At 40.2% G+C, this 25879-nt stretch overlaps 1 protein-coding gene across 2 annotated transcripts in view; it reads right to left on the bottom strand.

Annotated features, from left to right (window-relative positions):
* Positions 1 to 322: 322 nt before the first annotated feature.
* Positions 323 to 25879, bottom strand: part of sbf2 (SET binding factor 2) — a 143782-nt gene continuing 118225 nt past the window's right edge. The window contains exons 27-42 of one of the 2 annotated variants that reach the window (XM_063013531.1): positions 25459 to 25655; positions 25149 to 25289; positions 21973 to 22056; positions 19707 to 19772; positions 18525 to 18706; positions 15494 to 15670; positions 14944 to 15045; positions 11855 to 12040; positions 10057 to 10183; positions 9496 to 9623; positions 4539 to 4763; positions 4300 to 4407; positions 3935 to 4125; positions 3189 to 3276; positions 2976 to 3107; positions 323 to 1647 (exon numbers count right to left, since the gene is read on the bottom strand). In XM_063013531.1, coding sequence (XP_062869601.1) covers positions 1549 to 1647; positions 2976 to 3107; positions 3189 to 3276; positions 3935 to 4125; positions 4300 to 4407; positions 4539 to 4763; positions 9496 to 9623; positions 10057 to 10183; positions 11855 to 12040; positions 14944 to 15045; positions 15494 to 15670; positions 18525 to 18706; positions 19707 to 19772; positions 21973 to 22056; positions 25149 to 25289; positions 25459 to 25655 — 2233 coding nt within the window. In that variant the 3' untranslated portion in view covers positions 323 to 1548. The remainder of the gene's footprint in view (positions 1648 to 2975; positions 3108 to 3188; positions 3277 to 3934; positions 4126 to 4299; positions 4408 to 4538; positions 4764 to 9495; positions 9624 to 10056; positions 10184 to 11854; positions 12041 to 14943; positions 15046 to 15493; positions 15671 to 18524; positions 18707 to 19706; positions 19773 to 21972; positions 22057 to 25148; positions 25290 to 25458; positions 25656 to 25879) is intronic. The other variant, XM_063013532.1, reaches the window with a different exon arrangement.

Genomic DNA, 25879 nt, shown 5'->3' with positions numbered 1-25879 from the left:
ACACACATAGTCCGGCCCCCACCCTGCAGATACGGTGGCCAATTAGTATCTGCTGTAGGCACCGCCAATTATGCCCGCCAGATGGTGCCCAGCCGATCGGTGGCAATGCCGAGTTTCGAACCGAGGAGTTCAGAATCTCGGTGCTGGTGTGCTAGCAGAATATCCTGCTACGCCATCTGGGCACCCAGTCGCAGTTTTTATCCTTATACGAATCATTCTAAACTCAGACACTATAAACAGACTGGGGACCAAAATTCATTTTCATTACAAAAATACAATAATTACTTGCAGTCCATAAAATGTATATTGGTTTAGACCAGAATTATTCAAGTATTTCTGATTTATTCAAAAACAACCAACAAAACAAATGAAAACATTAGTGGCACCAAAACATAGTGTATGAATAAAAGTTAAATATTTGTCAGATACAGGTAAAGACTGTAGTGTATTTTTTTTTTTTTTTTTTTGCTTATTCAAAACAGACAAAGACACAGACCATGATTCCAACCACAGTGTTTCTGAACATTCAGTCAAAAGCAATTCAACACATACGTACAATACAAAAGAAAACAAAACCGCGTAGTGTACTTTCCTTTTTGTCAAACAGCACATTCAGAGCAAGCTTACAGAGACGAAGCACTTTACTCTCGTCAGTACATCAGATAATATGTAAAAGCTTATATTCATTTCAGTTCAGTTAAAATGCTGGAAACGCAGAACCACTATATAATAAAAAAAAGAAGAAACTGTCACACAAAATTACATAAAATAAACACCTATTAACATACAAGTTATGCTTTAAATGATAAAAAATAATAATAACAATAATAATTTACATTACAAAAACTGACCGGTTATCAGTAAGTAGACACATTCATGTATTAAAAACACACAATGACTTAAATAACAACAAATCTGAAAATATGTATGTTCAGTGTGCAAAGTTTTGTATAGACTGTTTTTTATACAGAAGGTAATGCTTTTGCCATTTTTGCCATGTTAGAAAATCTATATTTTTAGAGTGCATATTATCAAAGTAAGTGCAAATAAACTGCCTGGTTATATTGTGCATTTTCTAAAAAAAATCTGCATCATTTTGGTGGTTCATTTGCCTCTAATAAGCAGCAAAATCATTTCCTATTAGAAATCTATCCTTGCATCACGTCTAGTTATGAAAATAAGAACCCACAGTTCTGCACGGTAGTGCTTTGTCTCCTTTGAATGTAAGAATCTGATAAGCTCTGGTTAAGCCAAGCTCAGAAATAATGGAGTGGAATGGTAAACAGTCTCGTAATGAGAAGAATTTCAGTTTAGCAGTTTAGCAGTGTGGCAGTGACTCTGCTGCCTGATTGGAGTGCACTCGTTGTAGTGGATAAGGGAGAGTGTGCTCCTCTGAGCTTATTCCGACTCTCCTGTTTCAGGCACTGAAGGTTTTGCTTTGCTCTGCACCGATGCACAGTGAGTCTCCCTGTAGGGAAGGAGACGGTAGTGATGTGGCATGAGGAGTCCATCCTCAGATATTACCCTGTTTATCCAATGAGGTGGGCTTCAGGCGTCTGAAATGCAGCTCTGGATCTTATCAATCCACTGCTGGGCACTTTGAGCGTTCTCCGCACAGAAGTTGTACACCCTCCTGATGGTCTTCAGCTGAAGAGAGATTGCAGGTTTGATGTTGAATGCAAATGTAGTACATATTTATTTTACTCAAACCTTGATTTAAGTCTCTGAAGCCTGACTCAACTCACAAGTTCACACATGGGTGACACATTTAAGCAAAAGCCTCATAAATTAGTGAGAAGAAACATGGAAGCAGCTGCTAAATAGGGCATTATAAAACGGATAGTTCCGGTCCTAAAATCTGATTGGCTGAGCCGCGTTCGAAGCCGTTGTAAAATCCCAGATAAACGCACACCTAGGACCACCTCACATCATTCCATATTAATACGCCACTGAATAGAAAAAATTAATGTTACTTTCGCCCTCATGTTGCCTAGCAACACTGTTAATCGAACTATTTTGCGTCGCGGAAGAATGCTTTATTGTAAGTTTATACACAATAAATACATTTATGAATGGACCATTCGAGACCGTGCATTACTGTTATGATTTTAGCACGGGGAAAGAAGTTTTAGGCACTCCGCTTCGCGTCGTGCCAAAAACGTCATCCCCGTGCTAAAATCACAGTAATGCACGGCCTCTCGTGGCTTATTGCTTTATTTTGCTAGCATGGCTTGGCTCCACTTGTCCTCTTTGAGAAAAGGGTCGCTGTAAATCAATACAGAGCTTTTCTGATCATTCTAATGTCAATATTTTGATGGGTCTCCTGGTGGATGACAACGCTGCAATAAATCATATACTACAACCTTTGGAGTCCACCACATTTAAGTCGAAAGCGTCTTTAGAGTTTGCCGAGTTCATAAAAAAAGAAATAAACTGTACATGGACAAACTATCGGGAGCATAATACTTTACTGGCTTGTTCTTTTGAGCACAGACTACACAGAGATGATCATGTGTGTAGAGATGCACACTTTTGCATCAATTATGGAATCCCCAAAGGGACAAAATGCACTTGATACATAAACACAACCATCAAACATTGTCAGCACACTACACCACAGAAAAGTCTGTTACACTAGCAATCCCACGGCAATTCGGTTAGCAATCCGTGGGTCAAAATGTCCAAGATGTCCTTCTTGGGTAAACTCCCAACTGCAGTATTTATGATGGGCTGTTCTGTGTAGTGTAGCTTTCTTTCATTCTATTATTTAATTTACGAGTGTTATTTAATGACTGCCATGAAATGTGGCTCTTTTCTTTAAAAATCTGTGATTTATGAAAAATGAGGTCCGTGAAAATAAGCACATTTCCCGTGAACGTGTCACCCAACTGGATCTTGACTAAAATTGCATGATCTTGTTCTGAAACAACTGTACAAACAGTCATTCAAAATGTAATAACAGGTACACTACTTACATCAAAGAATGCCTTCTCACTGATGTTTTTAGGAGCTCCAATGGTCGGTGATGCTATCACAACTGACTCCACCTCAGCCAGGTCTATATGACCCCGGGAGCTGATGTCTACATCTGTATCATAATATCTCAGCTGCACAAACACATACCAGTAAGCTTTTTAAACCTAATATGAAATGACACACCACGCGACTGTACAATTCCCTAAACTTACCTGATGTTTGGTTATGTCCAGAACAAACCACCTACGCTTCCAGGCTTTCAGCAATGCCCCTCTTTTGTAAAGGACACCTTCAAATGACCTAGAAGAACCAGAACTGGTTTAGATTCATTTATTTATTAGGATTTTAATGTCATGTTTTACACACTTTAGTCATGGATAATTTTGTATCTCCAGTTCACCTCACTTGCATGTCTTTGGACTGTGGGAGTAAACCCATGCAAACACGGGGAGAACATGCAAACTCCACACAAAAAGGACCTGGACCTCTCCACCTGGGAATCGAACCCAGGACCTTCTTGCTTTCATGCGACAGTGCTTCCCACTGAGTCATGATAATCATGTAACTATGACAAATAATGTTACTTCTTAACAAAGCATCTGACGGACCAATATTATAGACCAGTGGTCCCCAACCACCGGGCTGCGGACCGGTACCGATCCGTGGGTCATTTATTACCGGGTCGCACAGAAACAATAAATAATTAGAGATCGCTACAAGAGCAATTAAATTTCCAAAACTCTTCGGGTGTTATTGTCCCCAATCACCACTAGGTGGGAGCAGCGTCTCGTTGCAGCAAAAAACGCTCAGGATTCACACTTATTTTCCACTCTATTGTTATTCTATTTTAAATCCTCCCGCCCCCACTGGTCCGTGAAATTATATCGTATACGAAACCGGTCCGTGGTGCAAAAAAAAGGTTGGGGACCGCTGTTATAGAGTACATGCTTTTATTTACCTGTTTTCATCATTTTTGGGCGTAAACTGATTGTAGAGTGTGGCAGCTCGTCGACTCATGCCATTAGCAGTTGTGGGGCTGCTGTCCTCCCCCAGGCCACTGTCGGGCAGGTGCAGCATGGAGTGGCGCTGGTACGCCTGCAGATTGGAGGTGGGAATCAGGCCTGAGATGGAAGTCGATTGTTTCCGTAGCTAAAATGAAACATGAGAACGAGGACTGCTTAGTTGTCAAAAAATACACATATCATTAAAATACTTTATATTAGGCTCAAAAAGACATCTTTATGTATAATTAACCATACCCACCATGACCCTGACCAGGATAAACAGTGGAAAATCATGAATATATTAGAAAACCCTACTTACGTTGCCTTCCTGTCTGAGGTCCTCCTGCACAGTGGTTCGCACTTTCTCCAGAGTGATGTGCCATCTCTCTGGTATCTGCCCCAGCTCCCCTTCCAGTCTCTCAATGTCCTGCAAATGCAGACATTTACAAGTCAGGCATGTCAGCACCCTGTCCACTTGTAGTTTATCTTACTAAGTGAACACTACATTTCTAAGCAGGCCCATAGGTTGAAAAGAGAAGCAGATTATGCCAGACTTACAGCCAGTAGTTTGGTGATGGCATCTGGCTGGGCACGGGCTACGCTGCTGTAACAGGGCCAGACGATCCTTCTCTTGCTGGTGGCGATGGTATCTGGTTCCTCCGAGCTGTCTGAATGCACAGCCAGCATCCTCCAGTCATACGTGGGTCCGGTGGACAGAGATTCAGCCGTGTACACCTCCCATTTGGTCAGGTTAGGTATGGAAATGAGTGGTTTTAACACAGGCTACAGGAAAAACAGAAAAGGTGAGAATAGAAAAGTTCCTAGTTTATGCTTTAAAAGAGGTAACATGCCGTTTTCTGTGGTGAAGTGTGGTGAAACAGAAAGTCCCCGTTTAGCATCTTTTCAGCTTCACAATCTTATATTATAGATATTGGTATACAAATTGTGATCAGGTTCTAGGAGGACTTGCACAGTGGTTCTTTTGCTCTGCTGAAGTTACAGGGGTTGGACAAAATAACTGAAACACCTGTCATTTTAGTGTGGGAGGTTTCATGGCTAAATTGGACCAGTCTGGTGGCCAATCTTCATAAATTGCACATTGCACCAGTAAGAGCAGAGTGTGAAGGTTCAATTAGCAGGGTAAGAGCACAGTTTTGCTCAAAATATTGCAATGCACACAACATTATGGGTGACATACCAGAGTTCAAAAGAGGACAAATTGTTGGTGCACGTCTTGCTGGCGCATCTGTGACCAAGACAGCAAGTCTTTGTGATGTATCAAGAGCCACGGTATCCAGGGTAATGTCAGCATACCACCAAGAAGGACAAACCACATCCAACAGGATTAACTGTGGACGCAAGAGGAAGCTGTCTGAAAGGGATGTTCGGGTGCTAACCCGGATTGTATCCAAAAAACATAAAACCACGGCTGCCCAAATCACGGCAGAATTAAATGTGCACCTCAACTCTCCTGTTTCCACCAGAACTGTCCGTCGGGAGCTCCACAGGGTCGATATACACGGCCGGGCTGCTATAGCCAAACCTTTGGTCACTCGTGCCAATGCCAAACGTCGGTTTCAATGGTGCAAGGAGCGCAAATCTTGGGCTGTGGACAATGTGAAACATGTATTGTTCTCTGATGAGTCCACCTTTACTGTTTTCCCCACATCCGGGAGAGTTACGGTGTGGAGAAGCCCCAAAGAAGCGTACCACCCAGACTGTTGCATGCCCAGAGTGAAGCATGGGGGTGGATCAGTGATGGTTTGGGCTGCCATATCATGGCATTCCCTTGGCCCAATACTTGTGCTAGATGGGCGCGTCACTGCCAAGGACTACCGAACCATTCTGGAGGACCATGTGCATCCAATGGCGGTGCCGTGTATCAGGATGACAATGCACCAATACACACAGCAAGACTGGTGAAAGATTGGTTTGATGAACATGAAAGTGAAGTTGAACATCTCCCATGGCCTGCACAGTCACCAGATCTAAATATTATTGAGCCACTTTGGGGTGTTTTGGAGAAGCGAGTCAGGAAACGTTTTCCTCCACCAGCATCACGTAGTGACCTGGCCACTATCCTGCAAGAAGAATGGCTTAAAATCCCTCTGACCACTGTGCAGGACTTGTATATGTCATTTCCAAGACGAATTGACGCTGTATTGGCCGCAAAAGGAGGCCCTACACCATACTAATAAATTATTGTGGTCTAAAACCAGGTGTTTCAGTTATTTTGTCCAACCCCTGTAGGTCAATGCCAAGTTCCATTAGAGGTGGTTGAACGTGCAATCAAAAGCGATCGGATGGAATTTGATTTAGCTTGAAACAGGTGCAAGTTCTGAGGGAACACACTGGATTATGAGCAGAGTTTCAGGCACTGGCTCTGACTTCGACTGTGTATTGTATGGCTAGCCTTATCCTTCTCCAGCTTCCACGTATAGGCTTTGAACTAGTGATGTCCTGAAGGCCCCCAGCGCCAGCCAAATGCTTTGGTGGTGTATCACATCAAGTGTTTGCAAATATGATTTTCTGGCTGCCACATATACTACACATCAGTAGTCAAGTTTAGACCTAATTAGGGCTTTGTAAGTTTGCATCAGGGAGTGAAGCTCTCCATCTAGTGCTATATTTAGATCCCTGCAGCATTTCAATTTAAGGTCTCTGATATGCGATTCTGTCCAATATCAATTCTAGCATTTTTATCTCTGTTGATAGGGGTTCTGTTTAGCAGGAGTTCTGGCGGTGGGTGAAGTGCGCCCTTATTAGGCATATGTGCATGATTTGAGCTTAATTCCAATGGGTACATTTTGTTCATGCTTACATAGGTCATCCATGTACATGCTGCAGAAGATGCCTCCTGATCTTGATGTTAAACAGAGTAATTGATAGAATGCTTCCCTGTGAGCCCCTCATCACCTGGGTGCGGCGGCTTGACACTACATTTGTTAGACGTTAAATGTACTATAATGATAAATAGCATGGCTACTACTATTATTATTATTGATATTATTGTTATTTTTATATGTGCAAGTGTTGCTCAAGCAATGCAGCAGTAAAGTATACTAGACCACTACTGCTATCAGCCAGTCATGCGTCTGCAAGGACATGATTGGCTAATGTCCAGGAAGGGGGGAAGACTGTTGGGAAGATGGCATTTGTCAAAAAATAGGAGGGCTTTGGCAGAAATGGCAACCAGCATTAAAACTGTGGCAATTATGAGACATGGACAAGATCCGCTTTGGCAACGCCTAAAAAACTATGGGAGAAGTGAAGGAAAAAATAAATAATTAGTAAAACTGACATCAAGCAGCTCCAGTGTGGTTTTAATTTGCTGTTACTTGTAGTGTAGTTAACTAAGTTTATTAATAGGAAAACTAAGCTTTAACATGTGGCTTAGTTTTTAAGCAGCATTTGTGGCTTGTGTGAAAACCTTAGTCTGATTGAGAATTTGTTGTTTGATTGATTAAATTATATGAACATGCTTGAATACACAAATAAAGAAATAATAAAAAAAACCAATCACAATTTAATAAAGTAATCGATCAGTTTTAGTTTACATGGATCTCAGCAGGTCCTGCAAAACAACAGGATTATTTTCAAAACTTTATTTTCAGACACAGGCAAGTTTTTTTTTACGAATGTGTCTGGAACTATTAATCCTGGATGAAATCTGGCATGAAAATCAAAATGTTTAGAGATTGTGAAGACAACCTCTAGATGAAGTGTACTGGGGTAAAGGTAACAGGCTGGCTGTCACACGAGCACCAGAGAGCGCGAGTAAACACACACAAAGCCTTTTCACACAGGCACTATTACATTTATTTAGCAGGTTAAGTGTGAACACTCGGCTGAATTAACATATCAGAAACAATTTGCTGCAGTTTAAATGAAAAAACAGGGCAATTTCGAGGACGGGTAAATTGTAAACAAAAGCTGAGAGTTACTAGGAATGTCATGCTGGAATCTGACTAGGTGATTAAACAAGAAAAAAATCAAAGCAAAATGACAAGATCAAAAGTCCAGTTTTTAATACATATAATAACTTTTAGGATGCCTGAAATAACTGTGATCCTGTAACAGAAAGTACTTCTAGTCTACTCCTAGGGACTAGCTTTTTTTTTTATCTCAGCGAATACCTGGTTTTGGTTTGTTTTCCATAAGAAAGAAGCATTAATTCAGTTGACTTATACTGTACAGCACTGTACACCGACCAGGCATAACATTATGAGCACTGACAGGTGGAAGTGAATAACACTGATTACCTCTTCATCACGGCACCTGTTAGTGGGTGAGATATATTAGGCAGCAAGTGAACATTTTACCCTCAGAGTTGATGTGTTAGAAGCAGGAAAAATGGGCGAGCGTGAGGATTTGAGCGAGTTTGACAAGGACCAAATTGTGATGGCTAGACAACTGGGTCAGAGCATCTCCAAAACTGCAGCTCTTGTGGTGTGTTCCCGATCTGCAGTGGTCAGTGTCTATCAAAAGGGGTCCAAGGAAAGAACAGTGGTAAACCGGCGACAGGGTAATGGGCGGCCAAGGCTCATTGATGTGGTCCGATCCAACAGACGAGCTACTGTAGCTTATTTGCTGAAGAAGTTAATGCTGGTTCTGATAGAAAGGTGTCAGACTCCATGCCTCAACGGGTCAGGGCTGTTTTGGCAGCAAAAAAAGGACCAAAACAATATTAGGAAGGTGGTCATAATGTTATGCCTGATTGGTGTACTTTTTAACAACAGACAAAGAAGCTCATATTGGAGTGTGTCTTTTTGGGGGATGGCGGTGCTCACAGTACTGGACCTGAGCCTGGATAAAAATAAGAAGGGATGCAACAGGAAGGGTATCCGACACAAAACTGTGCCAAATCAGGTATGTGAACCAGAATGATCCGCTGTGGCGACTCCTAAATACAGGAGCAGCTAAAAAAAATCATTATAAAAGCACTTTTAGCGGTGAAGGCAATCCCAGCATTCAGTGCAGCACAACTTTTCTCACAGAAAAATATACAATTATGGCGGACGGCGAGTTTTTTTTAAACGTAAATTAATTATTATTTACTTTTAATTTTTATAAACGTGCACAAGTGTTTTTATTTGCAAATTCGGGTTTGTCAGCGAATTTAACCGTTTTCGGTACATGGAGGGAGATATTAGTTGACATGCTAGCGCAATGTGCCACCCCATCCCATCGGTTTAAATGGCATGAGGCTAACTGTGTTAGCGAAAACTAATGTCTAAGTAGTGCGTTTGAATAAACTGACTTATAAGTCAATGACATATTAGAATCCTCTCTACTTAGGCAGCTGCTTATGTAGACAGTAATAAAGCAAGGCAGCTCACTAGGTTTTCAAACACACCCATTGACTGGTAAATTGCAAATCACCCCTGTGGAGGGACAAAACCGAGAAACTACTGATAAAAAGGGTTAGGGTTGATAAAAAGGGTATTATGTTAATTAGCTGGGTTTTGAATGGGAAATAGACATACACAGAGATTAATACGTTTTCTCTCATTACCTCTGCCTCTACAGGACCGTACAAGTAGTTGAAGAAGATTGGACTCCTGCGATGCATTCGATTAATACATTCCCAGATACAGATTCCTTTTCTGGCCTGCTTGTCTCCTTTATCCTCAAACAATGTGCCTTTATAGTAAGAAAAAACAAAAAAAACAATGGAAGGCTTGTTAGAATAGCTGTCAAGTGTAACACAGCCTGATGAGAGATCAAGGTAAGAGGTAAAAGATTGAGCAGAGTGATACAATGAATGTAACATTCAAGTTTTAAATTCAAGTTAGCAATTTATATTATAAATATATTATAAATATTCAATTTATATATACTTTGTGTAACTTTTTCAGCTGCCCGTATGTCAATTAAAAAAAAAAAAAAGAAAAAAGAAAAAAAAAAAAAGCATAATCTGGCCAAGCTCCTTAACATTTACCTCAGTATGACCCTCCACTCAAACAGCTTATTCCATTTAGTTTGTTCCATGGCATTGTTTCTAATCAAATGTAGAGTGTTCATATTTTTTTAATACAAGAGACAGTGTATGGGCCATGGAGTCGTGCATACAAACCATGCTCTAGGCGTTCGTAGTCTGAATCCAAGAGGAAGTCCTTGAAGCGATTGGATACGTAGTGGTATGCCAGAAACTTCAGATAGTACTGATTAAACTCAAACTCCATGGGGTATTGGTTATGGATCTAAGAAGAAAAAGATTCATCCCAGCGTATCAGAACACAGACGAGCTTATCATCGTGAAAGAACAGACAAAGTTAATTACATAAGCTAACCATTACAGACAGGACAAGGCTGAGGTCTGGGATGACGACCTGTGATTTCATTTACTAATGGATGAGGAGAGGAAAAATGGAAACTGCTAAGAGGGAAAGACAACAAGAAGGAATGTCATCAAACTGTTGACTGTGACTAACTATCCTCCATTTCTCATATGGCGGGTCAGCTGTGTTCGCTGGCAAAAACAATGAGTGTTTATATCATGAGGCACTTCTATTTTAAGATGCTTTTTGACATATTTTTTTAAGAGCAGGTCACTCTGGCAATCCAAGCTGCAATTTCATCACCTTTAAAACACTGGGGCTGAAGTAAGAGGCTGGGAGTAGTGCCGGGTTACCAGCTGGGTGAAAGTGGAGACTCCTCGTTTTTTGGACCAATGACAAATGGCTTAAAAGAGCAACGCTTGGATCTCGCAAACTGCCAAGTTTTTTTTTTTTTTTCAATTTACCAAGCACAAATTAATGTAAAAATAATTAATGAACAAGCCAAAGAGAAGATTACTGTAGGTGGAGGCCAAAACATCTTTTGAAGGATGAAAAAAGCTTAATTGCATGCAGGATTGCCTTAATAATTTAAGGAATGCAAAATAAAAGCTGGTGTACATACACAAATTGAGCTCTTTGAGTAAAACAACATGTACTATGCCTGGCAAAAAGCAGGCACTGTCATCACTTGGATACTACATGAAACGTCGTAGTGGTAGCATGATGCTTTGGAGATTGGGCTTCCAAACAGGACTCGGGTTATGTAGGTCCTTGACTGACACAATAAAAGCCTAGGATTAAATTAATTTCCTTCGGGATCAATAAAGTATCTCTCTCTGTCTGTCTGTCTGTCTGTCTGTCTGTATATCTTTCTATCGATCTATCTATCTATATCCAAAATCTGTGCAAAGATGAAGGTGGTAGTTTACAGACACTTGCTATCCAACTGACAAAGCTTGAGAAATTCCGCCATGATGAATGGGATAAACTGAGACACTGTAAGGAAGAATACGAGTGTAGACTTACTTAATTACAATACATTTTAAAAGCATTTCTCCTGCACTTTTCTATACACATTAATTATTTACCAAACTATTAATATTTTTGTGTTTTTGCTAGATTAATTCATATTTACTTAACATATATTTCGCCCCACATCTAATCTAATTAATTTTGTCCAGTGTTTGCCAAAAAGCTCGTGTTCTGAAAAGCAAATCCCTTGGTTAGTCCCTGTCACTTGCAAATCCCATGGCTATATAACCAAATCAGTTATGAATCATGTGGCCATATGAGACCACCATTATAATAAACCCAGCTATTATGGTTTGAAAAAATATAGAGCACAATGGTCAAAGCGCCCTCAAATCTAAATAATATTTACAATCTGAATGGCCAAAATGTTCGTCTCGGTCAGACCCTGGTGGGCATGTGCTTTTAAACTTCATATGCTTGCGTCAGTAGTGCTCGTGGTCCAGGGCTGATTCCGAAGCAATATGGATTGGATAGAAGTAGGCTAACACTATACGAGTGTGCTGCTCTGATGCCTCCTCTGATCCAAATTCGTACTAAGAGTAAAAGCCAGCTTGTGCTTGCCTGGTGCACACAGTCGAGGAACTGCAGGAAGATTGGTGTAAAGCCACTGCCTTGGCTGCCGGGGGTCAGGTTGCTGCGCTGGCTGAACTTATGGCCGAATGACAGCCATTCCTTCTCTACCAGGACCTGGAAGCCTTCTAACGTTCTATAGAACGGGTCACTGAGAAGCTGCACCAACGACACCACCTAGAAAAAAACAGGAAAGAGCAGCAGACACAAGTTAAAGCTTGGTGTATATATAAAAAGCTTGCAAAGGAAGGGTGCTGTCAAACATAAAAAACAAAGTGCTTTGGAATGTATTCATTCAGTTATCTTTAGTAACTGCTTTAGTCTGATCAGATTTACAGTGGCTCTGATGCTGTCCAAAAACATTAGACACAAAGCAGGACACACCCTGAACATCACATTAAACTTTGTTGATCCCATCACTAACCATAGGCTTTTTTATTCCAGTGCCTTACCACAAAATGTGTACATTTTACAGAATGTTAACTTAAATGTACAGTACTTCCCTTATTTAAAGAGTATACACCCCTGAGCACTTTTCCGGTATGTATATTTATTAATTAATTTATGAGCTACATTTAACATATGAGCTACTCACCTGTTTGTGTGTGTCATTTTAAGCTCCACCCATCATACAGATAAACTCTGTGGATATACAATTCCTGATTGTAGCCCATCGGTTTCTCTGTGCACTTGGTCACCCATTTATCAATCAAAATAGGACCCTGACTGACCAGATGTTATTTGGGTGGTGAAAAATTCTCAGCACTACAATGACACTAACATAGTAGTGTGTGTTGTTTTTAAATAAGTAAAGCAGGCGCAGCAGTATATATCACAGGTCTGAGTCCATTTCATGTAGCTGATATTTTTGATGAATGTAAAAGGGTGCACATACAGTGACTAACCTAAAATATAGTATGTCAAATGTGTATTTACATACCATATACATGTAGAAAATAATTTTTTCCTCTTTTTCTCCCCCTTTAGCACATCCAATTGTTCAATTTTGCATCGTGCTTCCTCTCTGTCTATGCCGAACCCTGCCCTGACCGAGGAGATCGAAGCTAACCCATATCCCCTCCGAAACATGGGCAGCAGCCGGATGCATTTTTGCCACCCACACATTGATGAAAGTTGTGCCACCTAGCGTTGCATGCGGAGAGACACACCCTAAGGGCACTCTTCCTCATCTCTGTGCAGGCGCCTCTAATCAGCCGGCAGAGGTCGTAATCGCATTCTGACAGAGAGAGACCCCCAACTGAGCAACCGGCCAATCGTTGCTCATACAGCCACTCAGCCTCGAACCGGTGAGGCAGAGCTGGATTCGATACGATGTACTCAGAATCCAGCTCTGGTTGCAGCGTGTCTTTTTTTACCGCTGGGCCACCTGAGCGGCATGTAGAAAACAATTAACTGTTACTTTGTTACTTAATAGTGTAAACACAAGACCAAAAATAAAAAAGTGCTCTAACGTGCTAGTAGGTCATTGTGAAGTAATCGAACTTGTGAGTTTGAATCTTAGCAGGGGCAACCAACTTGGCTGGACATCCAAACAAACACAACCGGCCACGTTTGACAAAAGGAAGGTCGGATGAAGACCTGGTCCAGGTGCCTGCACGCGGGACGTGGGGGGAGTAACATGGAGCCTAGTGTGTCGCCTTGTACGTGATACAGCTGTGTTTGGGAACCCAGCACTAGCCGGTAATATGAAGTGGCTGCAAACTGGACACGGAGATTCACAGTCGGGAATAGGAAATGACTACATTGAGAGATAAAGGGGAAAAATCCAGAAAAAGGTGCATTTATTTATACATTTATACATTCAATTTATTAAACTATCTATTCAAAACACTGACTATGAACCAGGTTTGCCCTCTCAATGGCAGGACACTACTGAGACTACTAGGAGGGAGAACAGAACCATATGTTGCCTACTTTGAAATGAATTATAGCACATTTTCCATCAGACAGTGACTACAGAACACTCACTCCTTAAACACAACCATAAAGGTTTGCTTTTGAAAAATGTAAACAAAGAAGGGCACTGGCAACATCAATGGGATAATGCATAATGCTGCATAACTGTCTGGAAATTCCAACTTCTTATCAGACACGCCGACTTTGGGGAAAAAATGAACAGTTAGCTAAAAACACACCGTCCTGTTAGCCGCCAAACAGAGGGAGCTTTTGGTGCCAGACAGGCGGAGCATGTGGAGCCCATTTAGCCCAAGAAGGCTTTATACTCGCTCACTAAAACCTCAATACCTTTACAAAGAACGCTGCTCTGAGCTAACTTTTAAAACGTTCGAGCGGAACATTCAAGTAAGAACGCGACACATCTTGTTTAAACTGTAGCTACATGAAAATGATTTGGTCACTCTGGTCATAATCAGAGCATGATGGTAATGCAAAGACCAGATAGCACACAAGGCTGCATATCTTATGCAATGTACACTGTATCGAGGAATTCATATGAAACTGAATTGAGGCTTTTAACATTAGGTTAAAACACAGTTTAATTCCAGCTGCTTTATCCTGGTAAGGGCTGGACGCGGCGGGTCCGGTTTTCCCGAAAAACACTGGGCACAAGGCAGGAATACCCAGGACAGGGCGCCAATCATTGCAGGACTTTGGCCATTCCCCCACACCACTTCTTAGAGAAAGCCAATCAAGTCTGTGCAGTTTCCCAGCCAGGTGATAGCATCTAGGATTCAAGTCTCAGTAGGGGTGAGCTAGTGTACTAGACTGCTACAACACTGCATTAAAAATTTTATTGGTGTAATTTATTTAATAATGTCAATTCGTTTATTAATTTTATTTATTAATATTACAGACAACATAGACTGATTTACTGATTCTGACATCACTTAATATATAAAAGTATATTATGGATGCAAAGGGCACAAAAGTATAATCAAAATACAAATGATTAAAACAACAACAACTATAAAATATAATAAAATATATATAAAAAAAAAAAAAAATAAGTGTGCAGGCACATCCAGCTAAAAAAGTAGCATTTGAGAAATACGTCTTCTGTTTTACATTCTCGAGAACAACTGCGTAAGACGAAGGCTCACCTGTGTGGTGATGTCCCAGCCGTCCTCCAGACTCAGCAACACCGATGATCCACTGTCCAACAGTTCAACTAGGATCAAAGCTAGCTGAAGCAGCTTGTGCAGCTGTGCCACAAACACAAACAAAACACACTCGAGTTTAATCTACTTGCCGTTTCCGTGCCTTTATTGTCAAACTCAGACGGTTAGAGTTCACTGCTGACTAAGTTCCATGAATCGCCTTGGCAAAAAGCCCTGCAGATAATATTGTTCTGGCGTATAAGAAGCAGGGGGTTCTCAGGACAGGGAGGTTAAAGGGGCAGCAGTTAATAGCATGGTAAGCAGCTCAACCGTGTTCCCATCTTTGCAGCGATTGTTTGCCTAGGAAGAATGAACCGGAGGAAGCTCTGTATAAAGGAGGTCAGAGTCGCAGAAGTGAAAAGGGCTTGCTCTCACAGCCCAGCACAGGAACAGCAGTTTGCAACACGAGTGACTGAAAATGCTTTAAGGAAGTGCCACAGTAAACAGGTGAACGTTTAATAGCATTTCGAGGAAAAACAAAGAAAGGGCATACCTGTAGAATCCACTCGCTCTCCTCCATGGCCTTAAGAAATGAGTCGTTGGCATCGGAGGGAACCGCACTGGGAGCGCATGCCCGAAGCAGTTTTTTAAAGGAAGATTTGGCCTGCCGTGTGTCCGCAAATTCAACAGGCACCAGCTCACAGTTCAACATGGAGTCCAACCTGAAGCCCTGAAAGACATAAGCTTAGTCTTAAACCACAGTGATTTATTGTTCCGGTCTAAATGAGAGCCAGTCCTGACACTATATAAAAAAGAAACTTGCCATTAGGGATGTAATGATGCACCACAAGACAGTTAAGAATTGGTGCACATGTGCCACGATTCAAATCGGTTATTCATTTAAGATGAATCGATATTCATTTTAATCAGCAGAGGGCACTGGTGCTATTCACCTCGCCTGGTTAACGGCACTTCACAAAGTTGCCAGGTAGGGGATTTTCCAGCCAAATTTATTTATGTGAGGATACTTTCTTTATTTGTATTATTCATTTATTTATATAATGTTGGGTTTGTTTTAAAATTTAATTTAAGACAATAAGCATTATTTGGCATAGTTTGTACCTAGCTCAGAAACAAAAGGGCATTCATTATTTAGATAAATAAAAGATAAGCACAAATACAGTATTTTATTGTATTTATTAAAGATAAATAATAAAAGCAAACTTTGTCATAATTTGTCTTCAATTTCATTTTGTTTAAAAAAAATCGGGAAAAAATCGTATCGTGAACCCAGTATCGTGAATCGTATCGCATCGTGGGTAGAGTGTATCGTTACATCCCTACTTGTCATACTTTGTTGATATTTGCATTGACCATAAGATATTTGCATCTCCAATGCAATCTTATCATATATTTACAGACTGGAGCAATTTTCCATTTCCTCCACATGCACAGCATTTGCCAATCCTCCTGCAGCCTTTTATCAGTAAACAGTTAATAATCAAAGCCCACTGTTGGCTTTTTATTTTTGAGTTTTTTTTTTTTTTTTTGTCCCAACAACATTACTGTACTTATTACACTAATATAATTATATCAGTGGTTACCAGAACCGACAACCACTTATTGCCAGGTAGGAACACTCCCTGAAGAAGGTGCTCATTTATTCCAGGGCAGCACACACTCTCTTACTCAAGACAATCAAATTACATGTATCTAGTAATTTGCCACAAAAACAGGACAGAACATGCCAAACTTCTAGCTGGAGGCAAGTGTACAGTGGTACGTCATAACTCAACATCCCCTAAAATCCAAATCTTTGAAACTCAATGCCCTTTGTTGAAAATTTTTTACCCATAAACTCAACGTTTCCCTTAAACTCAACGTGTGTGCGACTGCTGCTTTGCTCAGCGCTCAGCTTGAGACAAATCTGCATTTGTGTGGAATAACCATCAAATTTACTCTGAAAGCTCCACGTGTATGTGTTCAGCTGGATTTTTCTCCTTTTTCACTTTTAAACTTGTGTTACAGCTCAGGGTTCTGAGAAATTGTAAGAATCAGCTTTTCCGAGAGAGTCTAAACGCTTATTGTTAAAAAAAAAAAAAAATCAACTTAATGTATTAAAAGAATGACAAAAAAAACAAAACCTCTCTTAATTATTACTGCTCATTTGTTCCCTCCACTAATTAAGAAGCATAAGAAAACAGTAAAGGAGTAAATAGTTTCTTTGTATTTCTTATAGATTTTTAACTGTTTTTAATTGTATTTCAATGTTTTTGTTATATTTGTGTTATTTTCAGTGTTTAAGTGTTAAAAATAAACCCATTATTTTACAAAAGCCTAAAATATATGCAGTTCCATGGGACCATAACGCATTAACAGGTTTCCATACATTCTTATGGGAAAAATACCTTGAAACTCAATGCCTTTTAAACTCAACACCACTCCCAGAACCAATTGATGTTAAGTTTCAAGGTACCACTTTCACAAGGTACTACTTTCCCTGCTGAACCACATGCTGTCCATATAGTAGCAGTAAATAAAAGTTTAATTGTGGACTATAAAACAGCATAATGTGCTAAGTAACTATTAATAATATGACTGACTAAATAAGTATAAGTAACTTTTGAATCATTTTTTGGAAAATATAAAAATGCACATCCATTTAACTAACATTTAGAAATTCATGTGTCATCAACCCATGAAAAATAAATTGATTATGCAACTGATTAATGCAGAATCAGATTCATCTTTCATATTACTGACCGTGAAATGAATGCAGAAAAGGCAGCAAAAGCAGCCAAAGAACCAAGTTTGCATAACTGATGACTCAAAGTACAGCAAGCCAAAAAATACATGCTTGATTTTCCTTTGGCATACAAGAGAGAGATCTAGTAGCTTCTCATAGGATCCAAACCTAACAGTGTTTTTGCCCAAATCATGTGTTTTAAATCAATTATTATGACGGTCTTATCTGTAAGCAGATTTATTATTAGCTTGGAAATGCACTCTCTAAGTACCACAGACCACAGTGATCTGCAGTGCTGTGAAGCACTGTGAATCTATCAACTGCTTTTTAATTGTTTTGATCTTTACTAATGTGTTGCAGTGATAAATCTGAATTTAACATCTAATGTCGATGGGCCTCGGGGGGCACAGCAAATTATTTTGCTAGCCCACCACTGTTGAGATGTGGGTTTGAAAGTCAGCTGTGCTATCGGCCAGCTGGGTGTCTACACAGGCGTGATTGGTCTGTGCACAGATGCACTGTCGCACAGTCAAAGGTATTTCTGCCTTGTGGCCAGTTTTTCTCTGTAGAACCAGACTTGAGTCTGTTATTATTATTATTGGTAGTTGTAGTAGTAGTATACTATTAGTATTGGTGCTATTAATATTAATGAACTATTACTATTAGGACTATTCATACTGTTACTTCCATAATATTAATATAATTAATATTACTAGAAGTAATATTAATACTATTATTATTGTTATTATTGTATTTATAATAATAATAATAATAACAATATTATTATTAATGAATCCAAATTCTATGCTGTCAGTTTAGGTCTATACACAGCTCATACCCTGAGGTGAGACTTCTCTCCAAAAATGTACAGTGCTGCTTGATGCTTAAGGAGCTGGGTTTGCAGAATTCCGGCTCCTGAAGGAGGCATCAGATCCTTGCACGGCACCCGCACCCCTACCTCGGCCACAGATGGCTGCTGGCTGAACCGGCTGCCGCTGGAACGCAGACTCGCCCACACACCTATTATTTGAACGGAGAGATTTTTGACAGAGAAACATTAATGAGCATCAGTAACAGAAAGGCGTCATGATGGATTGGTGTCCTGTATAGCTGTGCTTCCCAACCTTTTTTGCACCACGGACCGATTTCATATAAGATATAATTTCACAGACCAGCGGGGGCAGGACGATTTAAAATAGAAGAACTGAACTACTCACAAATGAGTTTTTTTCGCTGCAACGAGACGCTGCTTCCACCTAGTGGTGATTGAAGACAATAACAACAGTAAAAAAGTAGTAGGACCGGTACCGGTCCGCGGCCCGGTGGTTGGGGACCACTGCTGTATAGGGTTTGTAACTGAATTGTGCTCAGTGACTCCAATGAAACTAAACCCATTGTAACCCTAACCAAGACAAAGCAGTGGTAAAACATGCATCCAAATCTGCTGAGGACTTATGAGATCTGTGGTGGGCTTAGGGTGGTTTACAGTATATGAAGTGTACAGAAAGAACATTGAAACACAAAATACAAGGGTGGACAAATTATTAGCCTGGGATATATATATTTTTTATTTATTATTGCTGGTAAAATGTTATCAGTGGTTTCCAAGTTTTCCACAGTCAAAACAGCCCCTGTATATATTTTTTTCTATTTCTTATATATTATATAATTATTAAACGGTCATAAAAAAGTAGTGGAAGTAGCGGAAGCAGTGTAATGCAGAGAGCACTACTCCTTTACATTCTCAATGATGACTATGATTATGTTTGGTTTTTAAGTGACTATGATTACATCTTTAAGCTTATTTTGTTTAACTGCCTGCAATTGATGAACTTGAGGCTACTGAAGGTGGCAGGTCTTTTAAATTTAGGTTTACATTATCTGTGAAGTCACTGGGCAACCAAAACAATGCACTAGGTAAGTTGATTAGTAAATTCTCTTAGCCAGTGGGTGAATGAGTTTATGATTTGTCCACCCCAGAAGCAGATTAGTTTTGTGTCAGTAAACAATAGAACTATACCTTGATTGTGAAGTCTCCCTTTAGGTTGGTTTGTGTGAGTAAATAGTTTGTCCTTGTACTCAAGTACTAGAAGGTTGAGGGTGCAGGGGGTGAGAGAAGCACAGAGAAATCCCATTAGAAGAAGAATAACCAGAGTAGATATGTTAAAATGCAGCCGTTTTGACTGAGAGAGCAGCCAGAAAAGAAAATGTTTGTGAATAAATCTTTTTTACAATTTTTTTTATTCTAATTAATACCAAACAAGGAGAAGAGTCATGTTTCTGGTAAGTGGTACCATGTTGGAATCAGTAAACATTTAGGCATGGAGAGTATGAAAAACAGGTAATAACAGGTAAATGGAAGCATTTGTATGGTAATTTTAAAAGTATGATGATGCATGTTATTAGTTTTAATTGTAGTCACTTAATAACCTTAAGTGAATATGTCACTTGTTTCTTCACATATGACATATGCTGACTTTTGCACCTTTTGGTAATAACAGTCTGGATGCTCCTCTCGGTCTTCGGCAGATGTGGACTCGTCCGGCCAAAGAACATATTTCCACTTGTTTTAGTACAGAATTGATGTATGGCTTTCATTTTGCATAATAGAGTTTAAGATTTTATTTCTTGATGCGATGATGGACTATGTGAAGTGACAAAGGTGTTACAAAATACTCCAGAGAGCATTTGGCTAAATTTATTACATTATTATGATGGTTTCTCAAGCAGTGCGATTTCTTCGGACTCCCTGAATCTTTTCACAATATTAAGTACAGTAAATGGTGAAAGACCCAAGTTTGTTTGTTTGTTTATTAGGATTTTAATGTCATGTTTTTACACTTTGGTTACATTCATGACAGAAACGGTAGTTACTCGTTACACAAGATTCATATATTCACAAGTTTAACGTCAAACACAGTCATGGACAATTTTGCATCTCCAATTCACCTCCTGGAAACCGGAGCTCCAGGAGGAAACCCACACAGACACAGGAAGAACATGCAAACTCCACACAGAAAGGACCCGGACCGCCGAACCCAGGACCTTCTTGTTGTGAGGCGACAGTGCTACCCACTGAGCATTTAGCCGATATCTTTACATTTTCAGCGTTTAGCAGATGCTCTAATCCAGAGCGACTTGCAGAAGTGCTTCCATAGTAGACATGACCTTACTCTGGTTTAAGTAGACAATTGAGTTTGGCAAAAAGTGCTGAGACATGAATCGTCCTTGCCTGTGATCTTCTGTTGGATCCTCCTTTTATACCTGTTAACAATTCACCTGCTTACTGTGAAAGGCTTCAACATGATGTAGCTTGAATCTTTTACTTTCACTCTAAGTGTGCCCCATTGTAAGTATTGAGTATGCTAGACATTAAACTAAAAAGAATTGTTTATATTTACAAAATACAATCACGTTGGTTAGCCCGATCATTAAAAGTATTTTCCTTGTACAGATTCTTGTAAGCAGATTTTATAAAATGTCCCAACTTTTCCGGAAAATGGGTTTGTACTTGAATTATCACTTTTACTAAAATACTTATTTTGAGCAAATGTTTTTAGTTTTGTAGTTTATCTTGCAAACAATTATGATTTATGGTTCGCCATTTCGTGCCAAACTCTGTAAAAGAACTGGCGATCATACTTTCTGCACCTCCAAAAAAGGAGAGCACACTTTCTATTTCTGATGTATTACAACAGCACTGGTGGTAATCGAGACCGCACAGTCACTCCCTTTCACTCTTAGTTTCACATTAGCCGAATAAAAGCTTTTTTTAGGTGAACCTGATGCAAGAATATGATCATCAGTAAATATAGAGCCATACAACCCAATGTTGCAACATCAGTATCTTTTAAAGGGTCTGCAGGCTACATTTTTTTGGAGTTTCCAAGGAGTAGTCAGTATAAACTAGGCTAGGTAATCACTTGATTATCTTCCATTCGTCATCCACAACTCTGTCAAAAAGTCCAGCTAGTTTTAAATCAACAATGCTCTGCTGCTAGTTAAGTCCTGCTGTTATGCCAAAGCACCAGCACGTGGCTGACCATTTCAGTTTAACGAGACCTGTTCTGTACCCCTGAGCAATGTGGAAACAGACATTTGCAAAGTTTAGCTGAGCTGTCGCTTGAAATTTTAAAGAAGAAAGAGAAAGTGTGTCTGACAGAACACAGAACAAGCTACTGAGATAGTACAGCTCAGATTACTGATAGGAAATGAAAAATAAAGGCATTAAGGACACATTAGTACATCACCAAGCCAATGCGAGTAGCTGATATGAGGTCTCTTACCTTCTCTGGTGAAGCTGTTGGCGAAGGGAAGATCCAAGTGGACAGAAACCACCCTTGAAATTCTTAATGACCTTCTTTCGGTAGCTGTAAGACATTTGATGAGCATTAATTAAACACAAAATACAATGTACCTATATTGTTCAGAGACTAGCATTCAATTCACCTGTGCTGCTTCTTTTTTTATTTTTATTTTCTTTATGCATTTTCTCCCCTTTTCCTCCCTTTTTTTTAGCACGTCCAACTGCCCGATTGCATCATGCTTTCTCTCCACCAATGCCGATCACTGCTCCGATTGAGGAGAACGAAGCTAACCCACACCCCCCGACACGTGAGTAGCATGCCGTATGCATCTTATCACCTACACTTTGACGAGTGCAGTGCAGCTTAACGTTGTGTACGGAGAGACACACCCTAAGAGCACTCTTTCTCATCTCTGTGCAGGTGCCACATAATTGCATCAGTCGTGAGAGATAGAGACCTCATCCGGCTTAGTCCCGCCCATCTGAACAACAGGAAAATCGTTGTTCATGTGGCCGCTCAGCCTCAGCCGTCAGGCAGAGCTTAGATTCGATACGATGTATTCGAGATCCCAGCGCTGCGCCACCTGTGCTTCTAATTTATAGCAAACCTGTTTTGGTGCTTTTGGATAACAACTTGACTACCCAGACACATTTATTCTTAGCATTAGGTGACGGTTTGGGTTGTGTCACCGACCTTGCAGACAATTGTTTATACAAGTTTATACAATTGATGTTGGAATCTTAAGTTGCTTGGTAGTGATATTCCTAACGTGTGTAAAACTAAGATCTGCCTTTAAACATCTGTACCTTTTTTGTTTGTAAGTTTTTTTTTTTTTAAGAATTTCAATTCCCAATTGTGAATCCCGATCTGATCAAGGAGTGCCAGATCACTACATGCCCCCTTGGACAGATGTCCAATCTGCCATTACCAGTGTAGTGTTCCCACACAGAGCCACATCACGTATGGGACCCACGCTAACCTCCATGTGACTCCTCCCACTCACGTAGGCGCCTGGTTCCGAAAATTGCATTTCGCAGCTGAAGCGGAAAGAGACCCCCTCCTTTCTTTTCTTCCACAAACACGCCCAGTTGTTTTTGTGAGGATGCCGGGTTAGATTGGTGGATTTGAACTCGTTGAAACATTCTGCATTGCACCACCTGAGCACCCTGAATGTGTATTTTTTACCGTAAAGATGAGGTTGTATTTTCAGGAAGCCCATAAAACTTAATAATAATAATAAAAAAAATGTTTAAAAACCCTTACATCTGTGAAGGGTTTTTTGGGACGACAAAGTTTGGGAATTACTTGGCCCCCTTAACTGTGAATTCAAACTTGGAAAGTCAGAGCGGTGTCCTGGACCCTGTAGCTCACACAGTCAGAAGTAATAAAGCACCCCTTCAATCTTTAAATAAGATTACTGTAGTATTTGCATGAGATCTTTCAGTATAAGATGACAGTACTTGGCTACATATAGAAGTATATTTTAGATATAAGATAGATATAATAGTATATATCTATTTTATTAGCTTTTGATGCTCTGACAGAGCAAACATGACCTTTGCTGGAAGCATTTATGTTTTCCCACTTTGAACGGGCGTTCGAAAATGATGTAATCCCAAACTTTCTGAATCCGAGGGAAGTCGAAAGCAGCATTACAAACAGCTTTTATACATGACAAAATGTACCTAAGTTCTAGCCAACTGACTAAAAAAACACAACAATTCACTTGCTTAATGAATGTTGAATCATCTCCAAGAATGACAGATGAGTAATGAATGTCTTTTTATGACTTCATCTCCTAGACATTTCAGTACACAGTGTATTTTATCCAATAAATGTCATTTTTAATGACTGGCGGAAAATAAATGATAGGCGTCTTCATACAGACATAGACTGGCTATGTCTGTATGTAGGATGGATGCATTACTGCACTGCACCAAATCATTCCAGGAACCCTGACCAAAATAAAGTGGGGGTTATTTATTTATTTGGACTTTAATTCCATGTTTTTTTGTTGGTTTTTTCCCTCTTTTTCTCCAACTTTGCCCCCCAATTTTCTCCAATAAATCTAGTCATATCCAATTACCCTGATTGTGTTCCGCTTTACCTCTACCGATACAACCCTCCACTGCTGACTGAGGAGCTTCGCAACTGACACACGCCCTCTCCTTCATGTGTGCAGTACCAACTGTTCATATGCGGATCAGCCTTGTGCACAGAGAGCCACACCCTGATTAGCATTATCCCTCGCCATCAATCAACCAGTAGAGGTCATAATGGCACCGGTTATTAGGAACCCTGGTCCGGCTTGTCCCACCCTGAACAACAGCCAATCGTTGTTCATGTAGCTGCCCAGCCCAGCCGGATGGCAGAGCTGGGATTTCGAATACATCGTAGTGTATTAATTAAACTAGTGTTTCATGCCATGTTTAACATGTATGTGTCATTTTTTAGCAAGACAGATATTATGTTTCTGTCTGCTTATTTCATCCTGTCTTTATAATTTTGGCTATTTTGAATTTTTATTTTTATGGCTGCAGGGTAAGTTAAGACTGTTCTTAAGTTGTCTTGTGTAAGAACCCATTATTTTATGGTTCCAGGCATGTGTACTTGTATTACTCAACCTGACTTTAAACTGATTCTTTTATTGATTGATGCATTGTATTTTTATTGGCATTCAGTTAGCTTAGCTTTCACACAGAATAACATCAGGTCCTTCAAAATGATTACAAAAAGTTCAGTAGTATTTATTAATCTAAAGTCACATTATTGTTATTTTAGCTCAGTCACGGCCTATATCACAAACAATGCATACGGCAGGTTTGTGGCGTGACCGGTGCTTTAACTGGAGGTAAGGAAATTAACTATAGAATAGAAAATAAGTGAAACAGTGTAGGCAGGGCAGGTCAGGTGGTCTATGTTGTAGTAAATGGTCACCTCAAGGTGACCTTTCCATGTCCTGTTCCTCTTATGTGCACACATTGTGCTTTAGTTCCACTGGATCTCAGCCACATACATTTAAATAACAGTTTGTGCAATGGGAGGAAGCCACACAGAGATAAGACATGTAATGGGGACAACAACAGCTAAAATAAGCATGGGATGAACAGGCATGGGTCCATCGGAAGACGGATGGAGGTCTGAGAGTGACGTACCTGGGGAAAGACCAACGAGAGATCGGTTGGAAAGTGTGTTGCTTCCGTTAGCTGTAAAGTAGACCGGGATGGAGCTGAGGATAGCTTGTAGGTACTTCTCCTGCTCCAGACTGCTGGACGATTCAGACGATGAGGCAGAAGCTACAGAAAAAAACAGAGTGTCACAGAAAACAAAAGCATGATCATACACTTGTCTGTACACATTTGTTTATTACGGTGGACCATTCTCAGTGCTGCAATGACACTAACATTGTATTTATGGTTTATTTAATCCTTCATTTAATTGTTGTTTGAATGATCAGGCACCCACCTGTTGTGGAAGGGTTTTGTGACTTAAACAGTCCCACCACACTTTTGCCATGGAAGCCGCCAGCTCGCATCAGCACTGCCTTGGTACGAGGGTGTTTCCAGCTCACCACAGGTAGCCGGTAATGTCTGTAGCAGCGTGCTACCTTCTGTAGACTGCTGTCTTGCACTGACTGTGGCACCACCAGTAAAGCAGGGTAACTGCAAAACAGAGAGGTAACCTTTATTATGGCATTTACATTCATGCACAGTGATCAATTTCTCCTTTAATGAGGAACCTCGATTTAACTGACCTCCATTGAACAGATTTCTGATTTAACAGACAGAATCTGAAAAGCCGAATGTCCGATCTGACTGTTTAAAATTCCTGCGAGAAGTCCAGTAGTTCAGTAATTGTCCGATAGACCTCGCACGTCTCTCTGTTT

The sequence above is a fragment of the Trichomycterus rosablanca genome, chromosome 17, assembly GCF_030014385.1.
Source record: "Trichomycterus rosablanca isolate fTriRos1 chromosome 17, fTriRos1.hap1, whole genome shotgun sequence".
NCBI classification, from domain to species: Eukaryota; Metazoa; Chordata; class Actinopteri; order Siluriformes; family Trichomycteridae; genus Trichomycterus; species Trichomycterus rosablanca.
Note: the sequence above shows the minus strand (reverse complement) of the source record. Positions and strands in the feature narration are given on the sequence as shown.